Consider the following 26,793-nt stretch of genomic DNA (forward strand, 5'->3'; position numbering starts at 1 on the left):
GAAGATGACTTTCCATGCACAATAGCATCTAGAATGGAGGGGATGGACGCAAGGCAATGACCAGTAAACGGGCGTGTCTGTGTTTTCCGAGTGAGTAGCCAGTAGGTATGCTTTTGAAGAACAAAACTAAACGACGGGCAAATGATTTTGAGAAAATAACCTACTGGGAAAAGTAGAGTTCAGTATATTCTTAAAACTTCATTTTGTTTAAAACAAAACCACACCTCTTCTATACTGTGGCACCAATCACGCACCCCTATGACAAATGTCACATCTACAACACCTAACATATGAAATCAAAATTTACCCCTACGACAAATGTCACATCTTCCAAAATGTCATTCTTTTGATTCATTAACTAAATGCACAAAAATGTAATACCCGAATTCACATGTTTATCCTATGACATATCTCGGTATCTTCCAAAACACCACAATTCAATACTCCGCAAACTATAACAATTACAATTTACATAAAAGTACACAAGCAGCATTCCAAACAAAAACATTCAACAACTTCCATTCATACCTTTTCCCTCTAGTTTTTCGAGACGCACGGTCGAGAAAAATCGGCTGCTCAGCTTTATCCATCTCCATATATCCCAAAAAACAACAACCACGACCTACTTCAATTCAACAATTACAACGTCACAAAAATCAATTAAATCAAATAATTGAGCCAATATCAGTTCTAATTCAACAATTAAGTAACAGAATAGATATAAATACTTATAAATGATAAGAAAAAGTAGAGTAATAAAGAATCTCATACCTTTGTATATCGAATTCTTGTTCCGGTGTGTTTTGTCGCCGGCGTTGAGTTGGATTTTTTAAAACGGGTTCGGGTCGGGGTCTAATTGAATTTAGGCTTCGGCTAATGGACCTGGATTGGATATCGGGATTTGATTTGATGTATGAGCTGTACTAGTTTTGTTAATTATTTTTTAAAATTTTAAGGAAAATTTTATTTTTTTTCACAAAACAAAATTTTAAATATAATTAGCGAAACTATACAGTCAATATATCTTAAAATATGGGTAAAAGTTAAATTGGACAAGTAATTATGAAGGAGAAATTAAAATGATTTTGGTTTGTTTTACTAGTATTCTTACTTACTTTTGTTAGAACCTGATTTGAAATAAAATATATTATTTTTCTGTTCATGTAAAGTGATTGTTATTAATATTTTAATAAAAATGAAATTTTAAGAAAAAAAACTGTGCAAACAAAAAGCGAAAAGCTTTTCATTGTTGTCTCATTCCATTTGTAACTGTAGTTGCGCAGAGTATCTTGCTTCTAAGTCCTTGTTTGCATTGGGGGTTGAAAAGGGAGGGATTGGGTTGGGTTGACGTAGGTTGGGGTTAGGTTAGATTGAATCCTTAAAATGTAGCTGGGAGTTAATAAGGGTTGAACCCTTTGAAATATTTGGTTTGGAGTTGGAGTAAGTTTAGTTTTTATAATTTATAAATTATATATTGATTCAAAAAAAATTATATATGAAAAAATTAGTGAATGTTTTTAAATTTATCTAAAAAATTAAATAAATTTAAAAATATTTTTTTAAAAAATTTAAAAAAATGAAAAAAAATTAATACAGACAGAGAATGAAAGAGAGAAGATGAATAAAAAAAACTAAGTTGTCAACACCCCAAATTGAGGTGTTGGAAAAGTTCAATTTTTGTATTACAAATTAACCCCTTTCAATCCTTAATGAACCCTCACAAAATTAAACCCTTGTTTTAATAAACTTTGGGGTGTTAGAAAAGTTCAATTTTTTCTATTACAAATTAACCCCTTTCGATTCTTGATGAACTCACACAAAATTCAACCATTGTTTTAATAAACTGCCCAACCTACCCGGCTCAACCTGCATCCAAATACAGCCTAATGGAAAGCTCTGAGGATTTCGATAATCTCTATGAAATGAGATGACATAAATGATATTATTTTCCTGCCACTCATTTCTTTACAGTTTTTTTACATACTTGACACGTATTTTAAGGCAATTATAAAATATATATGTGTAATTTATTTTTAATTTATTTTTATAAAAATTTGAACATCATACTTTTATTTAGAAGATTTTTTTTTAAATAACTATATTTAATAAGAGCATTAAAGTGCGTGTCGAATCCCTATCCCCATGTAAAAAAATTGAGGGGCGGAGAGAGTAGATCACATGCAAATAAGCAAATAAGCATCGGCGGAGAGAGTAGATCACATGCAAATAAGCAAATAAGCATCATACACGACACAAAACAAGCAAATAAGCAGTTCAATGATGAATGGTTTATAAGGAAACACGAAAACAGTATGATAATAAGCATAATGCTTTGGAAGTACTACGGAGTTCAGGGATCGACAATTGACAATATTCCAAGGCATCCAAACAACTTTTAAAACTTAAAACTAAACCATGAAGTTAAGAATTAGGCAGTATATCATCTCCGATGAAACCAACAGCAATGTTAGTACCCAAAGTTCCAAAAGCTTTCTCGATTTCCGTCAACTTCTCCGTGCGAAGAGTCTGCAAATCTTGCAGTTTAGATTTGGCATCATCAACACGAGTTTCCAGATCTTGTAGTTTAATTTTGACATTATTGACTTGATCCTGCAGCTCTTGCAGTTTAGTTTTAGCATCCTCAATATGACAATCAATTGAGTGAAGCTCATTAACCAGAGGCTTTGAAAACCGGAGATGTTCTATATAGTTCAGGCGGTTCACCACCCAGCTCACGTTGAGTCCCTGATTCTGCAAGTAGGAAAATACATCCCTGTACCCAGCAATCATCTCGCAATCGACATCAGTGATAGATACTTTGATAAAGTCATTCAGTGAGGTGCATAAAACATTCAGATTCATTGAACATAACTTCTTGTTTTTTGTGGTAAAGTGCTCAAAGGTTTCCGGGTAGTTTTGCATAATGCGATCGAGCAGGCATACAAACTCGGAATTAACCTCGTGGCTCCGCCATAACCCAGAATCTCTTCCCCCCCTCAAAGAGCTCACTTGATCTTTGTCTGTCCTTTCCACTAAAGAATCAATATCATGTCCGACTCTGTCAGCATCTACCATAGTATCTTCCACACTGTGCTCTTCTTGCACATACCTGTTTACAGTGTCAACACTCAGAGATTGATAAACATATTGAGTATCAACCAGCTCGTTTATTGGAGCAGCCAAGGGCTCTTGTAGTGCAACATGTTGATCTCTGATGGAAACTGCTACACTTAGAGGAATTGTGTGCTGAAAAAAAAACAAAAAACGATGATATATCTCACGGTAATTAACTGACATGAGAAAAGATTATCAATTTGATATATTCGGTACTAACTAAATTATCAGACAAATGATCAGGACAGTAGTCACAGTACACAGTATAGAGGTGGTGTGCATAACATAGTGAAAGCATCTGACTGAATAGTACTCCCACCGACCCAATTGTTTATGAGAAAAGATTTTGGTGTAAATTAATAAAAAAAGGTAAAGTAGGTTGTGAACTAAAATTGTTGGTCACCTCGATCTGATTCTTCCAGGTGTGTATCAATCGGTTCACACTAAACAAGATTAATTCAAGGAATTTGAACTGTAATGCATTCTAGATACTGATAAATTAAATTTGACTCCACTGGAGTCTAGCATTAAAATTGCAGAATACAATCCAGCACATTGACATGGCTTCAACAGTTGATTTACAAGAAGAGATGATATTGGTGCAAACCATAAGGCTTAAAAGGTCATTAAGCCTTTAAAATATAAAAAACGTTGAACTACCTCCGTCTAACCTAGCATATAGAAGAGATGACATTGGTTTTTTGTCACAATAACATAAGTTGAAAAAGATGTACGTATTTCATAATGAAAATATGATATATTTATCTTTTACAAGAGATTAGACAGAAAATACATTGTATTATCAAGATTAATATGGATTCATTAAATACCTGAGGCAATTCTTTGACGATGGTAGCTTTAGGAGAGCCACCAAGTAAATAGCTTCTCAGAGCACTGGATATACTTGATTCTTTGAATCCCCTCGGTAACTTCACATACTGTAACTTACAAAATGGAGAAGGCAAACTTACAAGAAGGTTGGAAATGTCATTGAGTGCCTACAACCACAAAAAAAAAAAGAGAAGATTGAATATAAAACAGCACAAAAGAAAAAAAATAGAGATCCATGAAAGATTACCTGCAAGTTGAACCTAATTTAACCAAGGCCGCAAGTTACACAATTTAATAGCAGTACTATTTTCAGTCAGATGACTTAAAGGTATTGCTTATATTTCAATCGACAAGATAAATCAAGTTACCTCAATAATCTCCGAGTCAAAAGTGAGGTTTTTGGCATTACCAAGACCTGAAAGCATATATGTTAGCCGCTGATGATATTGTTCCCTATCTGCTAATTTCAGGCCCTGAAACCAACCATTTAACCTTATATTTACGTTTTCCAACTCAGGAACTCCAATTGCGGCTGCAAAGATACCAAAAGAAGTGAAGTTGCAGAGCTTTGGTGCTGAAACCATAATGCTTTGACAAATAAAAGCACAGTGGCAGAAGCTGGTTCTAATAGTCAGGTTCAACACTTGAGGAGGACAAGATATGATATGATATTGTTGATCTGGTGATAGAAATAATGCGAGATTTTGTAGATTGACAAGTGCAGAGAATATGTCACCCAAGTTATCGGGAATATATACATAATCTAGCTGCATACTTGTTACAGCTGGGAAGTTCCAAACCCTTGTCATGGGAGATACACACTTAGACAGATGGAGGGTTTTTATAGCTGGCAAACTGAAAGAAAAAAATGAATCTGATAAAATCCAATCACGAAGACACAGAGTTCTCAGGGCAGGCAAGCATGTAAACCATAAATCCTTAATCCATGAACCCGAAAAAATTATCTTTTATAGAGTAACCAGGACTCCACAGGTGGAGAGTTGTTAAGGCAGGCAAATCACAGCAATCCGATTCGAGTGCACATTCTTCAAGATTGACTCGCAATGTGAGTTTCTCTAACGACTGAGAGCTAAAGGTGGACAACTTATAAGGCTTATGATCATCTAACAAATCAAGAGTTAAAGATTGCACATTGTGTGAGATTGCATACTCAATAAACTTATCAACTAAATCCTTAATTAACACATTATTGTGAACACAAAATTTCACTTCGGAAAGATAGGATTCATAGTCTCGATTAGACAAAACATGGCGGATAAATTCAGAAACATTTTTATATGTAGAGTTTCCATACCAACAGAAATTGAGAAAGGGCAGAGTGGTCCAAATAAATCTCCATCGTCTCGAAAGAGCGCCGGTTTGAACCGCTACTTTTGCATCTACGAATGATAGGACCTTGTGAATTAGTTCATCTGATAATCTGCTCAAAAGGTCTTCATCTCCAATTTCCTGTGCTAATATTTTCCCCTTTTTCTTTGCTCGAGACACCATTTCACCAATTGTACTCGGATCTAATTCCAACTAATATTTATCGGGGGTTGTTCGGAAAGAAAATGACTTAAATTTCACCAAATAAGGTAGAAATTGCCCAAATTGACAATTGTCGGGATTAGTGCCCTTTTCTCGCTTTGTAGTCGCATATAGTATATGTGTATACTGACCTAATATACAGCACCTAATATCTATATCTAGCTTAGGTGCATTGCATGTTTGCACCGTCCCCTTATCTATTTCCTAGCCTCCCTTCTCTCCGTCACATAACTTAATAAAATCCTTATCCACAATCTGCTATGTATTATCCTTTGCATCTCCCAATATTAAGTTCAATTAATACTTGCCTCCTGATTTCTCACTCCCTTCATCTGTATCACTTTGTCCTTTAATATAATAAGTTGGTTGTTCTCTAAAGCTGCTATAAATTTTGGGTATCACTTGTGTGCCTTACTTTAGGAGAACTTGAATTAGACAATGCGGGTAGAGTAGAGCATTTACAGCCAGATGATATTCATTTAGTATACCAAATTAAGAAATAACAGAAATCAACCTACGCATTATGATGATGCGTATTCAGCAGCATATGCGCATGGTATGCCTGCATATTTACCGACTACGCATTTACTAGATGCGAGTTCTTTAAAAAAAATAAAAAAAATAATTAAACAATCAAGCCTATACGCGTTGTTGAAAGGCACAGGAACTTTCGCATTCTCCGGATGCACACAACTGGTTATTTTGGTCACGTCTTACGGAAACTGATATTTTGTGCACGTTCAGCTGAAAATAAGAGGTATTCACCCTTGTTCGGCGGGAGGTTAACGGGCCTGGTAAGCAGGAATGGGCTTCCCATTTGACATGTCCTTTGAATTGTGTTTTAAACCGGTAAGGAATGGGATCCTGCTAATTATTGAACTCAGTTAATAATAATCACACCTATATCCGTGGTTTTGAGATTTCATTCCCAACCTATATTCATAAAGATCTGATTCTTCAACCGGTCTGTTAAGTAGGCAAAAATATTTTCCTAATTCACCCTTAAAAATAATAAATTTATTATTAACTTCTACATAAATACACTAATTTATGTATAAATTTCAATAAGATATTTTACAATTATTTTAAATTTATGTTTTATTAATATTCCAATTTCATAATTATAATGATGATTGAGAAATATATAAAAAGCAAAACAAGAAGAAGAAAGATTCTGGAGATCTAATGACAAATTACCAGTAAGTTCCATTTTTAAACATATAATATCCATCGTCAGAAACTAACTTAACCAAGGCCTCAAGTTACACAATTTAATAGCAGTACTATCTTCAGTCAGAGAAGGATGTAAAGGTATTGCTAATATTTTCAAGAGAAAAGATAAATCACGTTACCTCAATAATCTCCGAGTCAAAAGTGAGGTTCTTAGCATTACAAAGTCCTGAAAGCATATATGCTAGCCGCTGATGATATTGCTTCCTATCTGCTAATTTTGCTGATTCCACGCCCTGAAACCAGCCATTCAACCTTAAATTTACATTTTCCAACTCAGGAACTCCTATTATGGCTGCAAAGATACCAAAAGAAGTGAAGTTGCAGAGTTTTGGTGCTGAAACCGCAATGTTTTTCCAACCAAAATCATAGTATCTGAATATGGTTCTGATAGTGAGGTTCAACAATTGAGGAGGACAAGATATGGAATAATATTTCTGATTTGATGTTAGATATAATGTGAGATTTTGTAGATTGACAAGGGCAGAGAAGATGTCACTCATATTCATATTCTCGGGAAGATATACATCATCCAGTTGTATAGTTGTTAGAGCGGGGAAGTTCCAAACTGTTTTCATGGGAATATTACACTTGAACAGATGGAGGGTTCTAATAGCTGGAAAAGGCAAACGGAAAGAAAAAGATGGATAATCCCAATCATAGAGACAGAGAGTTTTTAGTTCAGGCAAGCACGTAAACCAAGAATCTTTAAGCCACGAATCCAAAAATCTGTGTTTTTCAGAATAACGTGGATGCCACAGATGTAGAGTTGCTAAAACAGGCAAATCCCAGTAATCGGATTCGAGTGTACATTCTTCAAGATTTACTCGCAATGTGAGTTTTTCTAAAGACTGAGAGCTGAAAGTGGACAACTTAAAAGGCTCATGATCATCTAATAATTCAAGACTCAAGGATTGCAGATTGTGATGGAATGCATACTTAATAAACTTATCAACTAAACCCTTAGAGAAGCCTTTATTGCGAACACAAAACTTCAATTCCAAAACATTGGATTGATGGTTTCGATGAGACAAAACATGGCGGATAAACTTTGAAACATTTTTAGGTGAAGAGTTTTCATACCGACCGAAATTGAGAAAAGGGAGATTAGTCCATACATGCTCCCATCGTTTCGAGAGAGCACTGGATTGAACAGCTTCTTTTGCATCCAGAAATGAGTAGATTTTATGAATCAGTTCATCAGGCAATCGGCTGATTCTGTCTTCTTCTCCGATTTCTGCCGGTGATATTCTTCGTTTCTTTTTTCCTCGAGACCCCATTTTGCAGAATTTACTTTGTTTCTCTTCGGTGAACCTTCGCAATTAAAATTGCACAATATGTACTAAAAATGCAAAAAAAATATTACTTGAGGCTTTTAGTTTTAGTAAAAAAAATATAAAAGTTCGCTTGGGTCCGGGATCGCAAAAACGGACCCGACCCACCCGGTCCGAACCTATTCGAAATTGAACATTAAATATATAGTTTTCTTTAAAATTGAACTTTAAGGGGTTTTATAGGATTTTTTTTTATTCATGAAATCCAGGTGTATTCAATTGGGATTTTAAAAAATATATCAGAATTTTATGGTATTCAACTAATATTTTAAATTATACTATAAAATCTGGTGGTATTCAATCGGGATTTTAAATTATTCTTAAAAATCTGAAGGTATTCAATTGGGATTATTTAAAATCCATTAAAATCTGATGGTATTCACATGTTGACGGATTTTTTTGGCTTAAAAAATTGATAGATTTTACGGCATTTTTCAATGTATTTTATGGTTTTTGAAATCCCACCATAATTCATGAGATTGTGAAGAATTGTGTTTAAATTCTAAACACTCTTCATCAACTATACGACATTTTATCTAGAATCTGCGTAAAATGAAAATCTGATATAATCATGAATTATATATAATACATTAAAATCCCAGTTCCTGCACATGTTCATGTTGGACTGAGTCAGGATATCTTAAATATTCAACCTGTTTACAATAGTTTTAATTTAATAATAATATACTTCAGTCGAGCGGATTAACATATAACGACTTAAGACTTATAAGTTATGTACAATTTGATCATCAAGAAAAGAGAATACAATTATGTGGTATGTTGCCAAAGTTTGTAGTATATTTCCTGGAAAAGACTCTTGGAGAAGTATACTATGTTTATACGCGTCGTAAATAAGCACCTCATATTTATCCTTGATTCTTGTTGTTTAGATAGGAATTGTAAGTTTATTCATTTCATATGCCCGATATAAACACGAGAATGGCCCAATTTGTGTCTCTAATATACATGTCATTCGTAAATCTTAGCCCGTATTTCTGTTTTAATTTTGACATAATTTAAAGATAGAGAACTAGTTGATTCAGGTACTCAGCATTTTAGCCCGTACTCCTGGTTTAATTCCAATCCAGATTCCTAACTACATGACCATTGTAAACAAAATGCATGTCATGATCGGATACAAGAAAAGGTGCAAGTTGCCGCAAGAAGTTTGGGATTTTCCAGATTTATTAAATTTAGAACTGGATATGATGTACGTTTACCTCGGAATATCGATGATGTCTTCTGTGCACTTGTTAATGTGCGGGATGTCATGTTATATTCAACAAGAAGGTTCATCATACACAATTTCACTATATCTTATCCTCAATTAGCGCGCCTAAAGATTGGTACCAGATTACTTGCACCTTCTAGTTATCATCGTAGAATTATGGTCATGGCACCAAAGCTCTGCAAACTTTGTATCTTTCCGGTCAAATTAAATATTGATGTGTTATTCTCAATGTATCTATAAAAGTATGGGATAGAAACCAGTTTAATAAGGCGACACTGGAAGAGAAGATAGTAGCTTATCGTCTTTTAGTAATCATGTTATCAAAATTGATGAGTAGTGCCAAGATCATTACTCTCGACTCTGCTACGACTGAGGTAATTGTATATCTTACTTTTGTGATTCTCTAATCAAACTTACTTTGTTTCCTAATAAAAGGTAAATTTAAACCATTATCTGGAGGACGGTGGTGTAAGTTTATAAATTTCTAGGCCAAAAGTAGACGGATCTCTTCTTCAGCTTCTTAATGAAGTGATTTGGCTTCCTGAAAAATCAACTATTTCTGCAAGAACTAATACACATGTTGCCTGTTATCTTTATTTATTTTACGCTGAGATTTAATTTTAAATTGGATTTAGTTTTCAGATATTCCTTATTCTAAATATTCTTTTAGAAAATATACTTTTTAGGGACTTTATGAGTTCCCGCGTATTTTAAACGGATGCCTTCTCTGTTAAAAAACTTAAAGTACTTGAAATTACCACAACAATATAAAGAATTTAGTAGTATATATCTACTGCATAGAATCTGTTCAGAATTGATGCATTATGTGTCTTGTAGGCAGATATATAAAACATCATACATTGAAACATGATTAGGTATATTTGAAATTTGTTTTTATACAACTAAGGGAATACAAGAATGAAATAGTCGATCGGGAACCTGGTTAAAAATAGTCTTTGTCATGTTGTGTTTAGTATGTCAGACTCAAAACAGTGAAACTTAATTAAATAACTGAAATAGCTAGGAACTAAAAGCATTGGTGATTTCTGGACAGTTTGGTGCATCACCAAATTCGCCTACAATTGTTACATTTAAAAACTGATGCTCAACTAGCAAGCTTTGTTACTCGGGCATGGAGTGTCGTCAGACATGCCAGACGTCCAAGTGTCTGGATTCCAAAAGTCTGAAATTGTGACAAAATAAGTATTAGAGATGTCAACCGTACGGATGATGATACCTACTAAATTTAGAGATGTCTAAATGTTTTTTAAAAAAATTAGATTTTATAGTGTGTGTTTTAATAATAGTCAAATTACGGTGAACACAGGTTCCTATAACCAAGTCTTGTCTCGAGTGATGATTCTATTTTCTTAAAATTTTTGTTCAACGATCCAACCGTAGGGATGATGATACCTACTAATTTTAGAGATGTCTAAAGTTTTTTAAAAAAATTAGATTTTACATCGTGTATCTTTATAATTGTCAAATTACGGTCATCACGAGTTCCTATAACCAAGTCTTGTCCCGAGTGGTGATTCTATTTTTTTAAAATTCTTGTTCAACGATCCAATCCTACGGACGATGTTACATACTAATTTTAGAGATGTATAATTTTTTTAAAAAAAATTTAGATTTTATATCGTGTGTTTTTATAATAGTCAAATTACGATCAACATGGGTTCCTATAACCAATTCTTGTCCCGAGTGGTGATTCTATTTTTTTTTAAATTCTTGTTCAATGATCCAACCATACGGATGATGTTATCTACTAATTTTAGAGATGTATATTTTTTTAAAAAAAATTTAGATTTTATATCGTGTGTTTTTATAATAGTCAAATTACGGTCAACACGGGTTCCTATAACCAAGTCTTGTCCCGAGTGGTGATTCTATTTTTTTTAAAATTCTTGTTCAACGATCTAACCATACGGATGATGTTACCTACAAAGTTTAGAGATTTTTATATTTTTTAAAAAAAAAATTAGATTTTACATCGTGTGTTTTTATAATAGTCAAATTATTGTCAACACGGGTTCTTGTTACCTAGTCTTATCCCGAGTGGTGATTCTATATTTTTAAAATTCTTATTCGACGATCCAACCATACAAATGATGTTACCTACTAATTTTAGAGATGTATAATTTTTTTAAAAAAAATTAGATTTTATATCAAATTAGGAAAACTAGAATAACCCCTAAACTGTACTATTGTCCCGAATAAATGTTCGATTTTTTTTAAAAAAATAAATTTTGATGATTCAACCATACAGATGTTAAAAGCAATTGATTTTACTGATATTCAATTGTTTTTTAAATTTTACAGACGTATTTTGTGAAATTGTATAACAATCAAACTAATTATATATTATACTTCTTTTATAATATATTTTAAATGAACAATTACTTTTTTAAATAATAAAGTATTACGAAAAAATTGTGAAATATAATATATTAAACTAAATATCTTTACAAAAAAACAAACAAGCTGTTATAAAATTAATTAATACATTTTTACAAAATTAATAAATACATTATTAATTTTTATCATGTTTATAGAAATCGTACTAAATCGGTTGACCTACCGATTTACGATTTACCAGAATGGGGATTTTTCGGAAGGTTAAATCAGAATTAAATCGGTAATATTTTAATATTATTTTTAAAATATATGTATTAAATATATATTGTAATTGTAGTTGGGTTGGGCCTTAAACATGGTTCCAGGTGGACTTTGTATAGATATAGGCTTCTAGCCCATACATTATTTAAACGCATGATGTATAGCCGTATTGGGTTGGGCCTTGAGTTCTGGACTGCATTTTAAATAATTAGGTTTAGGTTGTATCGTTAACCCTTCCTCCCATCTACCCCCTCCGCCACAGCTTCTTATCTTTTCTTATCTCTCTCCCTTTCTCTAATTCACGTCGTTTTTCTCCTACTTTTATCTCTCTCTTCTCTTATATTCTAATTTCTTTCTTCTTCTTTCATAAAAAATAAAGCTCTGGTTAATTCTTTAGTATGGGTAACAAATCTCTAATTACACGGGGTTTTGATTTAACTTTGTACTTTTGATTTATGTAAATTAGAGTTTACTAATTTAGGTTTATTTGATTTTAGGCTTTTGGGTTAGTATGTTTCATCTCTTTAGTTATGTGAGTTTTGGTTATTATACGCTTCAAGTTGTTTACCCTTAATGATATGTTCATGATATGTTCAGGTAGTATTGTTGAATACTTTTTATATGATGAAACTAAGAATCACAGTATTGGTGTAATGTTTTTTACTTTGTATTTATGTGATATTTGTTGTCCATCATCATTGTTTTCTGCTTTTTAAAATTACTTGGTAAATTTTGGCAAACCACTCGTCTTTGTTGAGTTCACTGACTATCATAGCTTATGGATAGCTCATAGAAATAGTAAGTATTTCAGGGGCTCTTAGAAAGGGCATAAATTGTCAGTATCTTTTCTGCACGGTTAAGGACCTTGTCATGCCTGACCTGCATACTTTTCATGTAACAAGTATCTGCAAGGGTCATTCCTGGAATATGTTGTAATGCCACTCACTGATTTAGGGTCTAATTTGAGCCCGTTTGATATATTTATACTATTAATAACAGGGGAAAGAACATCTTAAAGTTTCATTTAAGTGTGTCTCAAAAGTATTGACAGCTATTCACCTGATGCATTTTAATGTTTTGCAGGGAAGACCTATATTGAAGTTATACGGCAGAAGTTTGATTATTATTATCTGAACCTATGCTTGCCCAGGTTCTTTTGTTAGACGAGGTTACACTTGACCTAGATGTTGTTGCAATGATGGATTTGCTTGACTTCTTCAAGGCAGAGTGCGAGTAGGTATAAACATTAATATTTGTTTATATTTAATTGGGATTAATTTTCGTTAGAAAAAACCTTAAATAATTTTACAGTAGTAATATGTATATGTAGTAAGGTTACAAGCTAACTTCCTCGATTTAGTTTACAATTTCTTGTTTTCTTCCCAAAAATTTTTACTCCAATTATCCACTGAACTTTATATGGTTGCTAATAAAAATGCAGGACAATATTGAAGACGCATTTCCCAGGTTTTCCGGTGATCAAGAGGAAAATGGTATTCCATTCGCTCAAGGCAGCGCAACTTTTTAGAAACTTTGTTGTGCATCATATGCTACATACATTATGTTATTTTTAAAAAAGATTTTACATACTTTTCATCTTTTTAAGTTAGAATTGGGTGTTTGTGCCTGATTTACACTAGTTTTGTATGTTTAGAGTTTTGTATGTTTAGAGCTTGTTAAATGCTTTTTAGGGTTGTTTTTGTAGGATGTTTGTCGGGACTTGTTGGATGCCACTTATGGCAGGTATTATATAAAAACAAAACAATTATGTCCAAAATTTTATGTTTCAAGTGTTGCATTTGACTTCATATGGTGTTGCAGTGTGCATAGAAAATGGTGGTGTAATTAAAGAAAGGCGTTGCAAATCTATGAAATTATTGTTGCATATAGCGAAAAATGGTGTTGCATATTATAAATTCAATGTTGCCACTACCACATAAATGGACTTTACCAACACGCAAAAGTGATGTTGCTACGAAAAATGTTGCCTTATATCAATATAATCGAATAAAGGAGATATATGGCAACAACATAGTCGAATGTTGCCAATTATGTTGCCTTAGATTCTCTATGCCAACATCTTTAGTGATGTTGCCTTAGATAAATGAAAAACTGTATAAAAAAAGCGGGGCAAAAAGCCCGCCATCACAAAAATAGCAAGCCCGCTAAACAAAATAAAAAAGACCCGCTCAGTTAGTGACAAAACGACATCATTTTATGACAGAACGAAGTCGTTTGCTCAGAACACTCTCACAAAATCATTGTCCTAAAATACACAAACACAAACTCTCACACACTCTCTCACTCACAAACACTCTCTCACTCACAAATTTCTCCGTTCAACCTCTCCATTCAACTCTTCCTCTCGCCGTCAAAGCTCTTCCTCTCTCACAAACACTCGCAACCTCTCCGTTCAACCTCTCGCCATCGAAGCTCTGCATGTAAACACATTCTCTCGCCATCGAAGCTCCGGGTCTCTATTTGTTCGTAGAAGCTCTTCCTCTCGCCGTTTGAAAGCTCCGAGTCTCCGTTTGTTCTCTGTTTCGCAGCTCTTCCTCTCTAATTAAAGGTGCAAATCTTAATTTTAATTTGTTAATAAACCCTAATTTTTGGGGTTTTTATAATTTGTTTACAAACCCTAATCTTTGGGGGTTTTTGATTTTTTAATTTTGGGAGGGGGTTTAAACCCTAATTGGGGGGGGGTTAATTTGTTAATTTTGGGAGGGGGTTAAAACCTAATTGTTGGGGATTTTAATTGTTGTGTGCCATGTTTATTCTTGGGGGATTTGTTAATTTTGGGGTTACACGTGTGCCCTATTTTTTGGGGATTATGTTTTTCGTTTTTCTGTTTTTTGAACATGTGTGCCCTGTTTTATATAGTAAAGAACATGTAGTACTCTTTCTGCTCTTTGTATATATTTTACAATTTATTGGGATTATGATATGTATTTTTTCCATCTGTATTAATGATGTTTGATATTTTGTGTTTTGTTTTAAAATTTATTTGAAGTGTTTAATCTGATGTCTTATATTCTGTTTACTTATACGGACAGAGCTTGACTATTAAAATTTTAGTATATTATATACATTATATACTTAACCTAGTTTAATTAAGAAACGATGTTAGCAGAACCTATGACTTAGTCTATTCGGACAAGAATTTTAGTCAATATTATTTTTGCAGATTATGGATATTTATTCATAAATAATTAGAGATATAATTATTATGAATGATTTATAAGTTTGTTATGATTAGATAATATAATATTGGTAAGTGTAAATATATTTATATGTGTATATATGTTTGTTACGTATAAAATTAACAACTAAAGATAATATGAGTGAGGCAGAGGAAATCTGGATAAATCTACCAAGATCAAGTGACGAGTATATTAATGGGGTCAAAAATTTCGTCAAAAATGCGATGGCTAAATATGCAGTCGGTGCTGAATTGAAGTGTCCTTGTGGTAATTGTAACAGTAAGATGTGGTGGGGTCCAGATGATGTCTTTAATCACCTTGTTTGTAGGGGTCCTTCCCTGGATGTTCCCTGGATGTTGTAAAATGGATATACGACGTCTCGAATTTGGGTGATACTGATGTGAGGGATTGCGAAACAAATATAGGGTTTGAAGATGATCTTAATCAGATGTTGACCCTTACTTACACCAATAGGGAACCTAATTCAGATGCTAGGAAATTTTATCGCCTTTTCGAAGACGGGAAACAGCCCTTGTATCCTGGTTCCAAAAAATTTTCTAGATTAAGTTTTTTTGTTAGGTTGTACCACTGGAAGTGTCTTAATGGGGTGACGCAAACTGCATTTGGTGAAATATTACAGTTATTAAAGGAGGCATTTCCTGATATTGAGATACCTACTTCATTTAATTCCGCTAAAAACGTAATTAGGGATTTAGAACTTGACTACCAAAAAAATACATGCATGTCCTAATGACTGCATGTTATATTGGGGTAAAAATCAGAATGAAGTGCCATACAAAACTTGTGGTGTCTCTAGGTGGAGGGATACGGAAGAAGAACATAAGAAGGACAAGATACCGACAAAAGTCATGAGATATTTTCCTTTAAAACCAAGGCTTCAGAGGATGTATATGTGTAAAGAGTTCGCAAAATTAATGACTTGGCATGTAGTGGATCGAAAGAAGGACGAAATGTTACGGCACTCGGCTGATGGTGTAGCTTGGAAGATAATGGATGCCAAATATCCAACTTTTTCATCCGAAAATCGAAACATTAGATTAGGTATAACTTCTGATGGATTCAATCCATTTGGTACAATGAGTGGCAGTCATAGTACCTGGCCAGTTGTTGTGTTGAACTACAACTTACCTCCCTGGCTAAATATGAAACCGGAGAATTTAATTCTGTCCACACTTATACCAGGTCCAACTGATCCCGGAAATAGTATTGACGTCTATTTGCAACCTTTGGTGGAGGAGCTGAAAGAGTTATGGGATGTAGGTGTAACCACTTTTGATGCAGCGACAAATCAGAATTTTGTATTAAGGGCAAGTGTATTGTGGACAATAAGCGACTTCCCTGGTTACACAATGTTATCGGGATGGAGTACTAAAGGATATCTGGCTTGCCCTATATGCAATTACGAGACATTGTCAACTTATTTGAAACATAGTAGGAAGGTGTGTTATATGAATCATCGACGATTCCTAGATTCCAATCATAAGTGGAGATCAGATAAAAAAAGATTTAATGGCCAAGTTAAGGTTGGGCAGGCCCCTGCAGTTTTATCAGGAAGAATGATCAAGAGGCTGTTGGATGGTTACCAGAATACTTTTGGTAAGGTGAAGGGGAAACGGAAAGTCCATTGTGACGTTAATCCTTGGAATAAGAAGTCGATATTTTTTCAGTATCCTTATTGGAGTGAAAATTCAATACGATATAATCTTGACGTCATGCATATAGAAAAGAATATATGAGATAGTATTCTCGGTACTTTATTAAATATCAGTGGTAAGACAAAAGATCATGTAAATGCTCGACTAGATTTACAAGAAATGGGTATAAGGAAGATCCTGCACCCGACCACCTCTACTGATGGGAAGTACCTTGAAATCAGGGATGCAAACTTCGACATAACAAATAAAGAAAAAGACATATTTTGTTCAGTTTTGAAAAATATGAAATTCCCACACATTTTCGCTTCCAATATTAGCAAATGTGTCCAAGATAGGAAAGTTGCGGGTACAAGAGTCATGATGCACACATCATTATGCAATACTTGTTACAAATCGCTGTGAAAAAAAGATTGAAGCCTGAAGTTACGATTCCATTAATAAGACTTGGTGATTTTTTTAGAGGTATATGTTCCAAGGTAATTGAGGTGGATGATGTAAAGAAGCTGCAAAAGGAAATTATTGAAATATTATGCCGACTTGAAATTAATTTCCCACCTGCCTTCTTCGACATCATGGTGCATTTACCAGTTCATTTATGTAATGAAATTGAACTTGGTGGTCCAGTCCACCAGAGACGGATGTACTCAATTGAGAGGTACCTGGGTAAATTAAAACGATATGTTCGTAATAAGAGTCAGCCAGAATGGTCAATAGCGGAAAGATACTTGGCAGATGAATGTGTAACATTTTGTGCAAGATTTCTAGGCGATAACGAGATCAGTTCAGTGAATGAGTTAGGAAACAGAATTCATGAAACCAGTGGATATCCAATTCTTTCAGGGAGGAACAGGAAAGGGAAAGCTTATCAGTTGCCTGATGATGTATGGACTGCGACTCATCGGTACAGATTGTTTAAATATGATGCTAAGGAAGTAGAGGCGTTAATTGAGTAAGTCCTAGAATCCTAGTTTAATTATGTTAATTTAAGTATTTATTACTAACTTAATTTAAATTATTTAACATACTGTATATTTATATATTGTAGGCAACATCGTTCGTTATTTGACGTAAATGCAAAGTTGAACAAGTACAAAAGAGCAAGAACACACATAGATGAAGTATGCGAGTGGTTCAAGACTGAAATTGGAAAAAAACTGAATGTTTCGAGGGAAATTGCGTCGTTGGCGATAGGTCCTAAACGAGTTGCTAGAGGTTCAGAGGATATGTAGTAAATGGGTATAAGTTCCATACGAAAAGTAGAGATAAGAAGTGCATAACACAAAATAGCGGCGTTTATCTAACAGCCTTAACCACCAGTTTCGCTAGTGTAAAGGACCAAAAACCAACAACCGGGGAGGTTACTTATTATGGTTCGATTGAGGAAATAATCGAGGTTGACTACTGGGGCTATTTTAATATGGTTTTGTTTAGGTGTACCTGGTATGCTGATGAGAAGGATCATTTAGGTTTTACCCGAGTAAACTTTAACAGGGCTTGCCAAAAAAATGACCCTTTTGTTATGTCAACACAAGTCCATCAAGTGTTTTACATTCAAGATCCTGTTGAAAATCATATTTATTATCCTATTAAGAAGCTGCCAACATACTTTGATGATTCACATGCCACTAATACAAAATAAATTTTTAGTGTCGCACTTTAGGCGTCGGTTATACCGGAAACCGTTGCTTATTATGCTTTTAGGCATCGCTTGTATTTAGCCCGACGCGTACATCGGTTGTAGAATTAACCGACGCCATAAGCTCTAAAAGGCATCGGTCAAAAAGAAACCGACTCCTAAAAATGCTTTATAGCATCGGTTAAACATAAACCGACTCCTAAAATCGCTTCATAGCGTAGGTCTTTAAAATGCCGACTCTGTAGATGTTGTTTAAGGTGTCGGCTACACCTAACCGACATTATAGATATTATTTATGGTGTCACCTATGAAGAACCAAAGCTGTAGATTATGTTTAAAGCATCGGGCAAAGAAAGCCGACGCTGCTGTAAGATTCCTTAATGTTTTCACACTCCTCTGTCTTTTGCCCGCCAAACAGAGGTTCCTTTCTCTTTAAACATTTACCATTTATTCTTTTTTTTAATATAATTTGAATTTTTATATTGCTAAAATATTTATTTAATTAATTTGAGTTAAGTACATTTATTTTCATATATGCGTTTGAGGTATCATTTTAAAACTTTTTTCACAAAAAATCTGACATTAGACTTTTATGTTTAAACAAAATATTTAAAATCAAAAAACCGGATGAGTCCAAGATTTATGAAATGTAATATTTTTAAATTCGAATTGGATTGGACTTTTCTTAAAATCGAGTAGGACTATGCCAAATAAAATATATAGACCCGCGAATCAGCCGAAATGGATTTTTTTCAATTTATTTTAATATTAAAATTTGTAATTTAATTATTTCAATATTAATCTATCTATTCTGATTTATTTAATTTGGAGTTTTTTTAAATTAGACTTTTATTCGACATTTTTTAAGAAAATTTAGAATTCGAAATTTAATTCTATACAATTTGATAAATTTTTCGGTTCAACATATAATTCTATCCAAATTTTTATTCATATTATTTGAAATTCACTTAAAATTCAGATTTTTTTTCGAGAAGCACCAGTACAATTATGTTTTTATCAGCAGGACGTGATCAAACTACTATGAAAATCTGAAATTTATCAAGCTAACCATGTTATTTTCTTAAAAAAATATGGCATATTTAGGATCGTGCAAGACTAGTTTGGAATGTAATTTTTGATAATTTTCGGGTTGAAGAAATTTTTAAATATGATATATATATATATATTTATTTATATAATTTACGTAATTGTAATTTATAAATTATATGCGATATGTAATTTATACAATATAATTTATATATATTCTTGTAATATATATACACACATATTTTAATATAATTTATAGTTTTTTGGTGTTTCGGTAAACATATGTAATTTGATTAAAATTTTAAATATTTTTACTTCTCAAAATAATAAAATACATGTCAAATTTTAATAAACACAGCTGTTAACTCCCTAACTCTCCCCCTCTATTTACATGCCATCGGTGGTTACCAAGGGGCGACTCTCCAGCGCTGCCACATTCTTTCTAGTTTTACTGCACTTTCTCAATTGGGGTTCAAGGTACTTGTTTGCTTGAGTAATTAATTGATTTCATTGCCCAAAGATAGGGCTTTTCTTACCGTTAAATCTTCAGGTAATCAATCTTATATTTGTATATGTATATCTTTTGTTAGTGGTTTGAATGTATATATGCATATGTGTAACAATTTTGGTTTAAGGGTATCTTCCGTATCCTTGTTACTGCAGGGTGTTTTACAACATGTGTCTGATGAATGGGTGTTTGATATATTGCCGTTTGGGTGTCTAATTTTATATGTTTATATGAACCAGGGACACTCTGGTTTCTATAATTGACTAATATTATGTAGAAATTTGGTCTGTTATACTAGTGTAAAATGTCTAGTAGACTAGTACGGCTGCATTGATGATAAATTAAGTGAACGATTGACTGAAATTGAGAAAACTAGAAGAGTAGCGTTTAAGGGAATTTGCTTCAGGGCATGCTGTCTCACAAATTTATGTTCTAGATGAAACATTTTATCTAAAAAAAGTAAGCTGATACCACGTTGGTCATGTTTTGCAACATATATAATTGTATACATGCTATTTATCAAGTCATTTCAAACTCAGGTAGTCTCCTGTTAATGGATTTAAAACGGAGAATATGGCCTTAATGGATATGCGACGGACGCTCTGAGATGCAATCAGAATTGGTTGGAATTTAAACAAACAGAGCAACTGGGAAGGGGACTTGGCATTGCATACAAGGCATTCATTTAGGCTAAAAGCATGAGCAGATATACTTTAGTTAAACATGCAAAAAACAGAGAACAAATATATGTAGTAATTGATCAATCTCTTCCTCTCACTGTCGTACATACTGTCAAAACCGCATTACTATCAGCCAATTCAAGCCGTCACCTCTACTGATCATGAAAAATTAGGCAAAAAAATGAAAGATCACTACAAGAACAAAAACGCCAATGTTTTCCTGCTATGTACATGAATATGCAGGGGAACTGTTGAGGTATATATGTGCACATTACCTAGTATCCTCGTCAACATATCCTTGGCAAGGATCTAGAATTACTTTGCCGTGATACTCTTGATTTCAACATTTTTGACATCTGGTTCTGCATTTTCTTGCATACTTTTTCCAATTCCACAACCCTGCTTTGCATACCTTGCAGATTTGCTCTGAGCTTCTCGTTCTCATTCGATATATCAAGCCTTCCTGCATAGAGCACAATCTGTTCACAGGAACCTTCTTTCTTATCCTTAATTACAGTATCTACTGAACTACATGGTGAATCAATGAAGGGTTTTGGTTGATTTATGTTTTCAAGCAAACTTTTAAGCTTGTTCTGCTGAGAGGCAAGGGCTTCAATAGCAGACCTTGAGGAAAATTTGGAGTTGTTAGCAAGATGCTCGCACTTTCTGATGATAACTTCTCGCAATTCAGCGCATAACATAGTCTTTTCTTCTCTTCTTCAGATAACCCTGAATGTGCCTGAACCAGATTAGGTAACTAACTACAACTGTGAGATATTAGAAGCGCAAAGCAAAATTGACTGGAACCTTAAATCTTTTTAAATTACACGGTTTTGCATTAGCTTGGTTTTGCACAGTAGGGTATTCCATCATAAAATTGATGTTACTTGCTACTAGTTTAAATGATAATTCCATATATATATATATAAGTTGCTTACATTGACTAATTTTTCTATATAAATTGCTCTTCTACTGATTCTTTTTTTTGGTGCTAAATTCTTCTAATTGATTTCTCTGTTCATGTTTTGGCATCTTAATACTTCATATGCAATAGTTAATGCATCTTCCCACCTGCATTTACTAGTTCTGTGCAAAATTATAATATTTGAGAAAAAACTCAAGATTTACCGAGCTAGTCAGTAGCGACAAATAGCCAAAGTGGTAATACATGGCTCATTTTTTGTACGAGACATTTTCTATTTTTTTTTGGCATTTAAAATTTCATTTGTTTGTCAGTTTTACAATCTACTTGCATTTAAGAATTGAGAAGAGTAACACTGAATTTTGTTCAAGTCTACATTCTGAAGCAATTATTGGGTTTTAATGTTCATTATAAATAGATTTTATATAACTGTTAAAGATTAAAAATTTAGTATAGTTGCTAGTTCTAATATGTCAGCTCCTGTAATACAGAAAGAGTCTTGTTGAATTACAAGTAGTACTTGTGCAAATTACATATATTTCAGGTCGTATATGAATTTTTAAAAATTTATAGTTTCAGAGTATGTCTTTTGAATGAATGTTGAATTATTTTGTGGTATCATACCGGTTGGGTGCTGAAGAAATATACTAGATAGGAGCTTTAATTAGTCCTTTAAATGCCTATAAATCCTATACCTATCAATTTTTTAATCTTTTTTGTTTTTCTTTTACAATTCCTTGTAGACTTCAAATTTTCCTATAAAAAGTGATCTTATTTAATTATAATCTCTTATTAGTGTCCGGATTAATTATCTTACATAGTACAAAGACAGAAATGCAAGAACAATTCCAAAGTTCAACTTGTATATGATCTGTAAAAAAAAATCAAAAGAATTAGTCATCTAACACGATATGAGAACTGTGAAGTACTGAGTTCAAATTTTACTGAACATTAATATAGGTACATAATACATTGACATTCTTTCGGGGGTCAGAAATATAATCCTGCCTCCGCATTTTGAAATGCCAGTGTTATGTAAGAGCACCGACTTTTGGTTTATATTTCTCAAAAGAAACTCAAAATCTGTAAATCTAGCAGGAGGGAACAATAAATTTGAGGTTGCTTATGGGATTGCACGATTTCAATTTTAAGTAAATATGTAAATGTTATAACTAGATGGAACACTCTCCTCATTAATTTGTAATTCTTTCGTTATTTTCAGAATCATTGAAAACTTGATGAGTCGCGTAAGAAGAATGGAAGGATTTCAAGGGTAAGTTGACTAGGAAGTATGTGTGCACAAGGAAAGATCCATTAAAAAAATATAATTACATTTTTTGTGGACCAAATAATAATAAAAAAAGACTTTATGTGGAATCATATGGATGTTTAGGTATAAACTAAATTTTCTATATTAATTTTTTTTGTTGGTTTTAATTCTTGTTTGTTTATGTGCAGTATCCTCAGCAAAAAGAAGATACAGAGTGTGGTTTTTTTGTTACGAAGTACATGCATGACATAGTCAAGCTTTCTAACACGAATTGAAAAGTGGTAAGAGAGATAACTAAAATATTGTCTTACAAATATTGAACTCTTAATTTATCTAATTATCTTTTTTTTACAAGGGTCTCGGTTCAAGTTGTTATACCAAAAAGGAAATCAATGAGATTCGAGATCTTTGGGATTTTTTTTTACTATAGAATGTATTTAATCCGGTACTAACAAAAAACTTTAAGAGGCTATATTACTTTTATCGTAGATTGTTTATAAGTGGTTTTATGTTGCTTAAATTAAATAAACAGATGGCCTAAAACAATTTATTATTTCTATCAAATTTAACCATTGTCAATTGCTAAGGTTAACAATTTTTTGCATATTTCTTGTGTTACAGGGATTTGCCACGAATCAAGGTATAGAGCCACGAAACGGTTTGTGAACGGGGGGAGTATTGAAGAAAAAGAGCAAGAATTTTATTAGAATTAGTGCAGGATAACCAAGTACTAGATTGTAAATATACTTCTTCCAATTGTAGTTTTTTAGTTTTGTCAATTAATGTATTTCCAAGTTTAAACAAGATACATAAAAGAAAATCTTTTAAACTTTTTTTAATTGACTTTCAAATGAGTTTGCATTCTGATTTTTTTGGTTGTGTTTGTTAATATTGTTTGTAAGCTGGTTAATTAGTACCAACAAAACATGGTAGAAAAATCATTTTTTGACTTTAGGTGTCGGTTTATCACATGTCCGACGAAAAAATAAAGGGCTTTATGCGACAGTTTTTCTTAATAACCGACATTATAAACTTACACTATCTGCAACGACATTTCTCTGATCGATGCTAAAAAAACAACACTATATGCGGCGGCATTTTTCAGAACCGACGCTACAAACCTATACTTTATGCCACGGCTTTTCCAAACGCGGACGCTGTAAAACACAATTTTGGCATCGGTTTAGTGTACTAATGCGTCGGTTGTCAGCCGACACCTATGTACTATCAGCGTCGCCCTGTTAACCGATGCTACAGGACTATACCTATAGCGTCCCCTACATAGACTACGCCCAATGACCGACGCCTCATGCCTATTTTGACCGACACTAAAAGCCCATTTTGTACTAGTGCGCCGAGAATAGTCCAAGTGAAGATGACATAAATGGGCAGTTTGCACATGTAGGAGGTTTCCAGTTGTTGAAAACCAAGATGATGAAGCGAGCTGGTTCAGGGATGATGTCCCGACAAAACAAATTCCAATTGGAGAATTCCAGAAGTGAAAAATTAACATATATTAGCTTGTAAAATTTAGGGTTTTTTACCTGAATTATTTATTCTAGATTGTGCTTGGATTTAAATGGATTTTTCCCTGTTTTTGCAATGGATGATCTTTATTTTTGTTTAATTTAAGAATTGTGCTTGATTTCGATTGTTATTTAATTTTCTTGCTCCTTGTTTAATATTTTGTTTAATTTAATAAGTCTAATTGTATAATGGTCTTGCTCCTTATTTTACTATTTTGTTTAATTTTATGCGTCCCTGTTTTTTTTAAGTAAATTAGATTACAAGTTCAATTTGTCCTTGTTTTACTATTTTGTTTAATTTTTTATTTAATTTTATTCGTCCCTGTTTTTTTAAGTAAATTAGATTACAAGTTTAGTGTGTGCGTTAAACTAATCATTTTTGGAATTTGTAATTGCAGGATGGGGGTGACTTTATGACCTTCAATTTGCATCACAAGGGTGAGTTCCACAAAAACAAATATGCTGGCGGAACAGTAAATACAGTGAAGGACTTCGAGCTTGATGTCTTCTCATATTCGGAATTGATGGAGTGGGTCAACCAACTTGGCTGTAAGGAAATTGGAGGAATTTATGTGCAAAAAGAGGAAAACAGTGATGGCTGGGAATTGATTACTGATGACCCTGCCTTAAATGAGTATACTTTCAAAAGCGAGGCTTCTGAACTAGAATTATTTATCGACTGCGATGTCGATAAAAATGTGACGGCAATTCGTCAAATGCAACCTCATGTCATTGTAAGGCCCAAAAGAAGCCCCGTTAATCCGAAAGAGGATAATCCTAAAAAGCGTCAGTTTGTGACATTAAAGGATATCAATGAAGAGAAGACCAGGAAAATGAACAAGTCCCGGAAGAAAACACAATCTACTGACAAAGTTTCAAAAGCAGTTGCGATAGAGAGAAAATCTGATAAGTCTGACCTGATGGGAATGGCAGAGTATATGAAAAGATTTGAAATTCCTGATACGAACAAGAATTTGGGAAAAGGAGCTGGGGAAGGACCTGATGGAGGTAATGCATTAAATGCTTATGAAATGCAAAGAAATAAAAATGTCGAGGAAAATATGAAAAAAATAAAGGAACTTGGGATAAAATCGTTGACTGGAAAATTGATCAAAAAGAAAGATGTAAGGCTCAACATACAGAGTGATGAAGATGAAAGCGAATATCGCTGCCCAGAAAAGGATTTGGACCGAGAAAGTAATGAGGAAAAGCATATTGTTAAGACAAAGGTATAATTCAGAATTAAATGATGTTTATTATCAACAACATGTTTAATTACGATTATAATATTAACATATATTTTGTTTAGGGTAAGAAAAAGGCTAAGAAGGTTGTGGTTAAGACTGATGGCCCAAAAACACGTTCTCGGACATCTAAAATGTCACTTCCATGTGACAAACCGGTGAACACAGTAAAGCCTGAGGTAAACCAATATTCAATTTTTTATTTTTTCTAAAATAAAAAATTGAACTTAGTAATTAATGTCTCTTTCAGGAGAATGATGCTTCTGAAGTTCCTATTGTTCCTATTGTGGAGAAGCTGAAGCAACTAAAAAATCGCGGTCCTGGTACGATGGAGAGATATTTAGAATTACGTGAGCGTGAAAAGGAGGCTGAAATGAAGGCTGAACTGGAGGCTAAAATGGAGGGTCAAATAGAGTCCCTTCATGATATATTTCAGTTTCAACAAGCTCAGGGTAATATTCTCCATTTCACTCGTATTTCGTACGCCTTGATAATTAATTGTATGCTTAAAGTTTTCTTAATTTTTAGCAGATGCACCTCCAGAAAAAATCAAAAAGCCTCAAGGGAAGTAAAAAATGAAGCATGTCCATACACGAGGTGAGAAGAGAGAGATCGTGCTGTCAAAGCTGGGCCAACCAATATCAGATGATGATCGCTTGCCATACGAGTTTAGTAATTTTTTGGGAACAACGGTAAGGGAGTTTGTTTCTCTTACATGTCGTACGTGGTCTGAAGTTCCTGATAAAGAAATCTTATGGTAATATGTCAAGGTAAATTATTATATCATTTGTTCAAATAATCTCCTGATAATTACTTGTTACCATTATTTACTTTCAGATTAATTTTTTTGTTTTGCATTTCTTCGTATAATTTCTAGCAGGATTGATAAATTGTGAAAGTTTTCAACCACCTTCTTAAAACATAATTAAGCATCTAATATGATCAATTTAAACTGAAATGAAACTACAAAATTGCAAGTGATAATGCAAATATTGGACAAGTACATCATTTCACATCAGAAAAATTTTGGGATCAGTTTACTTGATTTTCTAGAATTTCTTGAATCAGGTTCTTACCTGATTTTACTTGATTTGTTTCGTGTTTAGGACAAGTACATCATTTCCGAGGAGGGGTATAAATATGTAATGACAACAATGCGTGATCAGTTTAGGGG

General features: G+C 33.4%; 1 protein-coding gene and 2 long non-coding RNA genes across 9 annotated transcripts; 1 reads left to right on the forward strand and 2 right to left on the reverse strand.

Moving 5' to 3' along the window:
- Positions 1-326: 326 nt before the first annotated feature.
- LOC141704508 (uncharacterized) lies at positions 327-912 on the reverse strand. The gene is made up of 2 exons (XR_012567977.1): positions 772-912; positions 327-622 (listed from the first exon to the last, which is right to left on the reverse strand). It is a non-coding gene; the product is annotated as an uncharacterized LOC141704508 (long non-coding RNA).
- A 1,354-nt stretch (positions 913-2,266) lies between these two features.
- LOC141704505 (uncharacterized) lies at positions 2,267-8,035 on the reverse strand. Of its 2 annotated transcripts, XM_074507757.1 has the most exons (4): positions 6,849-6,980; positions 4,314-6,360; positions 3,945-4,112; positions 2,267-3,246 (listed from the first exon to the last, which is right to left on the reverse strand). In XM_074507757.1, exons 2-4 carry the CDS (start codon positions 4,752-4,754, stop codon positions 2,422-2,424), a joined length of 1,434 nt encoding a protein of 477 aa, XP_074363858.1. In that variant the 5' UTR covers positions 4,755-6,360; positions 6,849-6,980; the 3' UTR covers positions 2,267-2,421. The 2 variants fall into 2 exon arrangements, with proteins under 2 accessions (XP_074363858.1, XP_074363857.1); XM_074507756.1 differs by lacking the exon at positions 4,314-6,360 and having other exon boundaries at positions 6,849-8,035.
- An 11,784-nt stretch (positions 8,036-19,819) lies between these two features.
- LOC141704504 (uncharacterized) lies at positions 19,820-23,710 on the forward strand. 6 transcript variants are annotated; one of them, XR_012567970.1, is made up of 6 exons: positions 19,820-19,946; positions 20,517-20,913; positions 21,077-21,410; positions 22,802-22,852; positions 23,038-23,130; positions 23,471-23,710. It is a non-coding gene; the product is annotated as an uncharacterized LOC141704504 (long non-coding RNA). The 6 variants fall into 6 exon arrangements; XR_012567967.1 differs by having other exon boundaries at positions 20,517-21,410; XR_012567969.1 differs by lacking the exon at positions 20,517-20,913 and having other exon boundaries at positions 19,831-19,946.
- Positions 23,711-26,793: the final 3,083 nt, after the last annotated feature.

This window comes from Apium graveolens, unplaced genomic scaffold (assembly GCF_009905375.1).
Source record: "Apium graveolens cultivar Ventura unplaced genomic scaffold, ASM990537v1 ctg793, whole genome shotgun sequence".
NCBI classification, from domain to species: Eukaryota; Viridiplantae; Streptophyta; class Magnoliopsida; order Apiales; family Apiaceae; genus Apium; species Apium graveolens.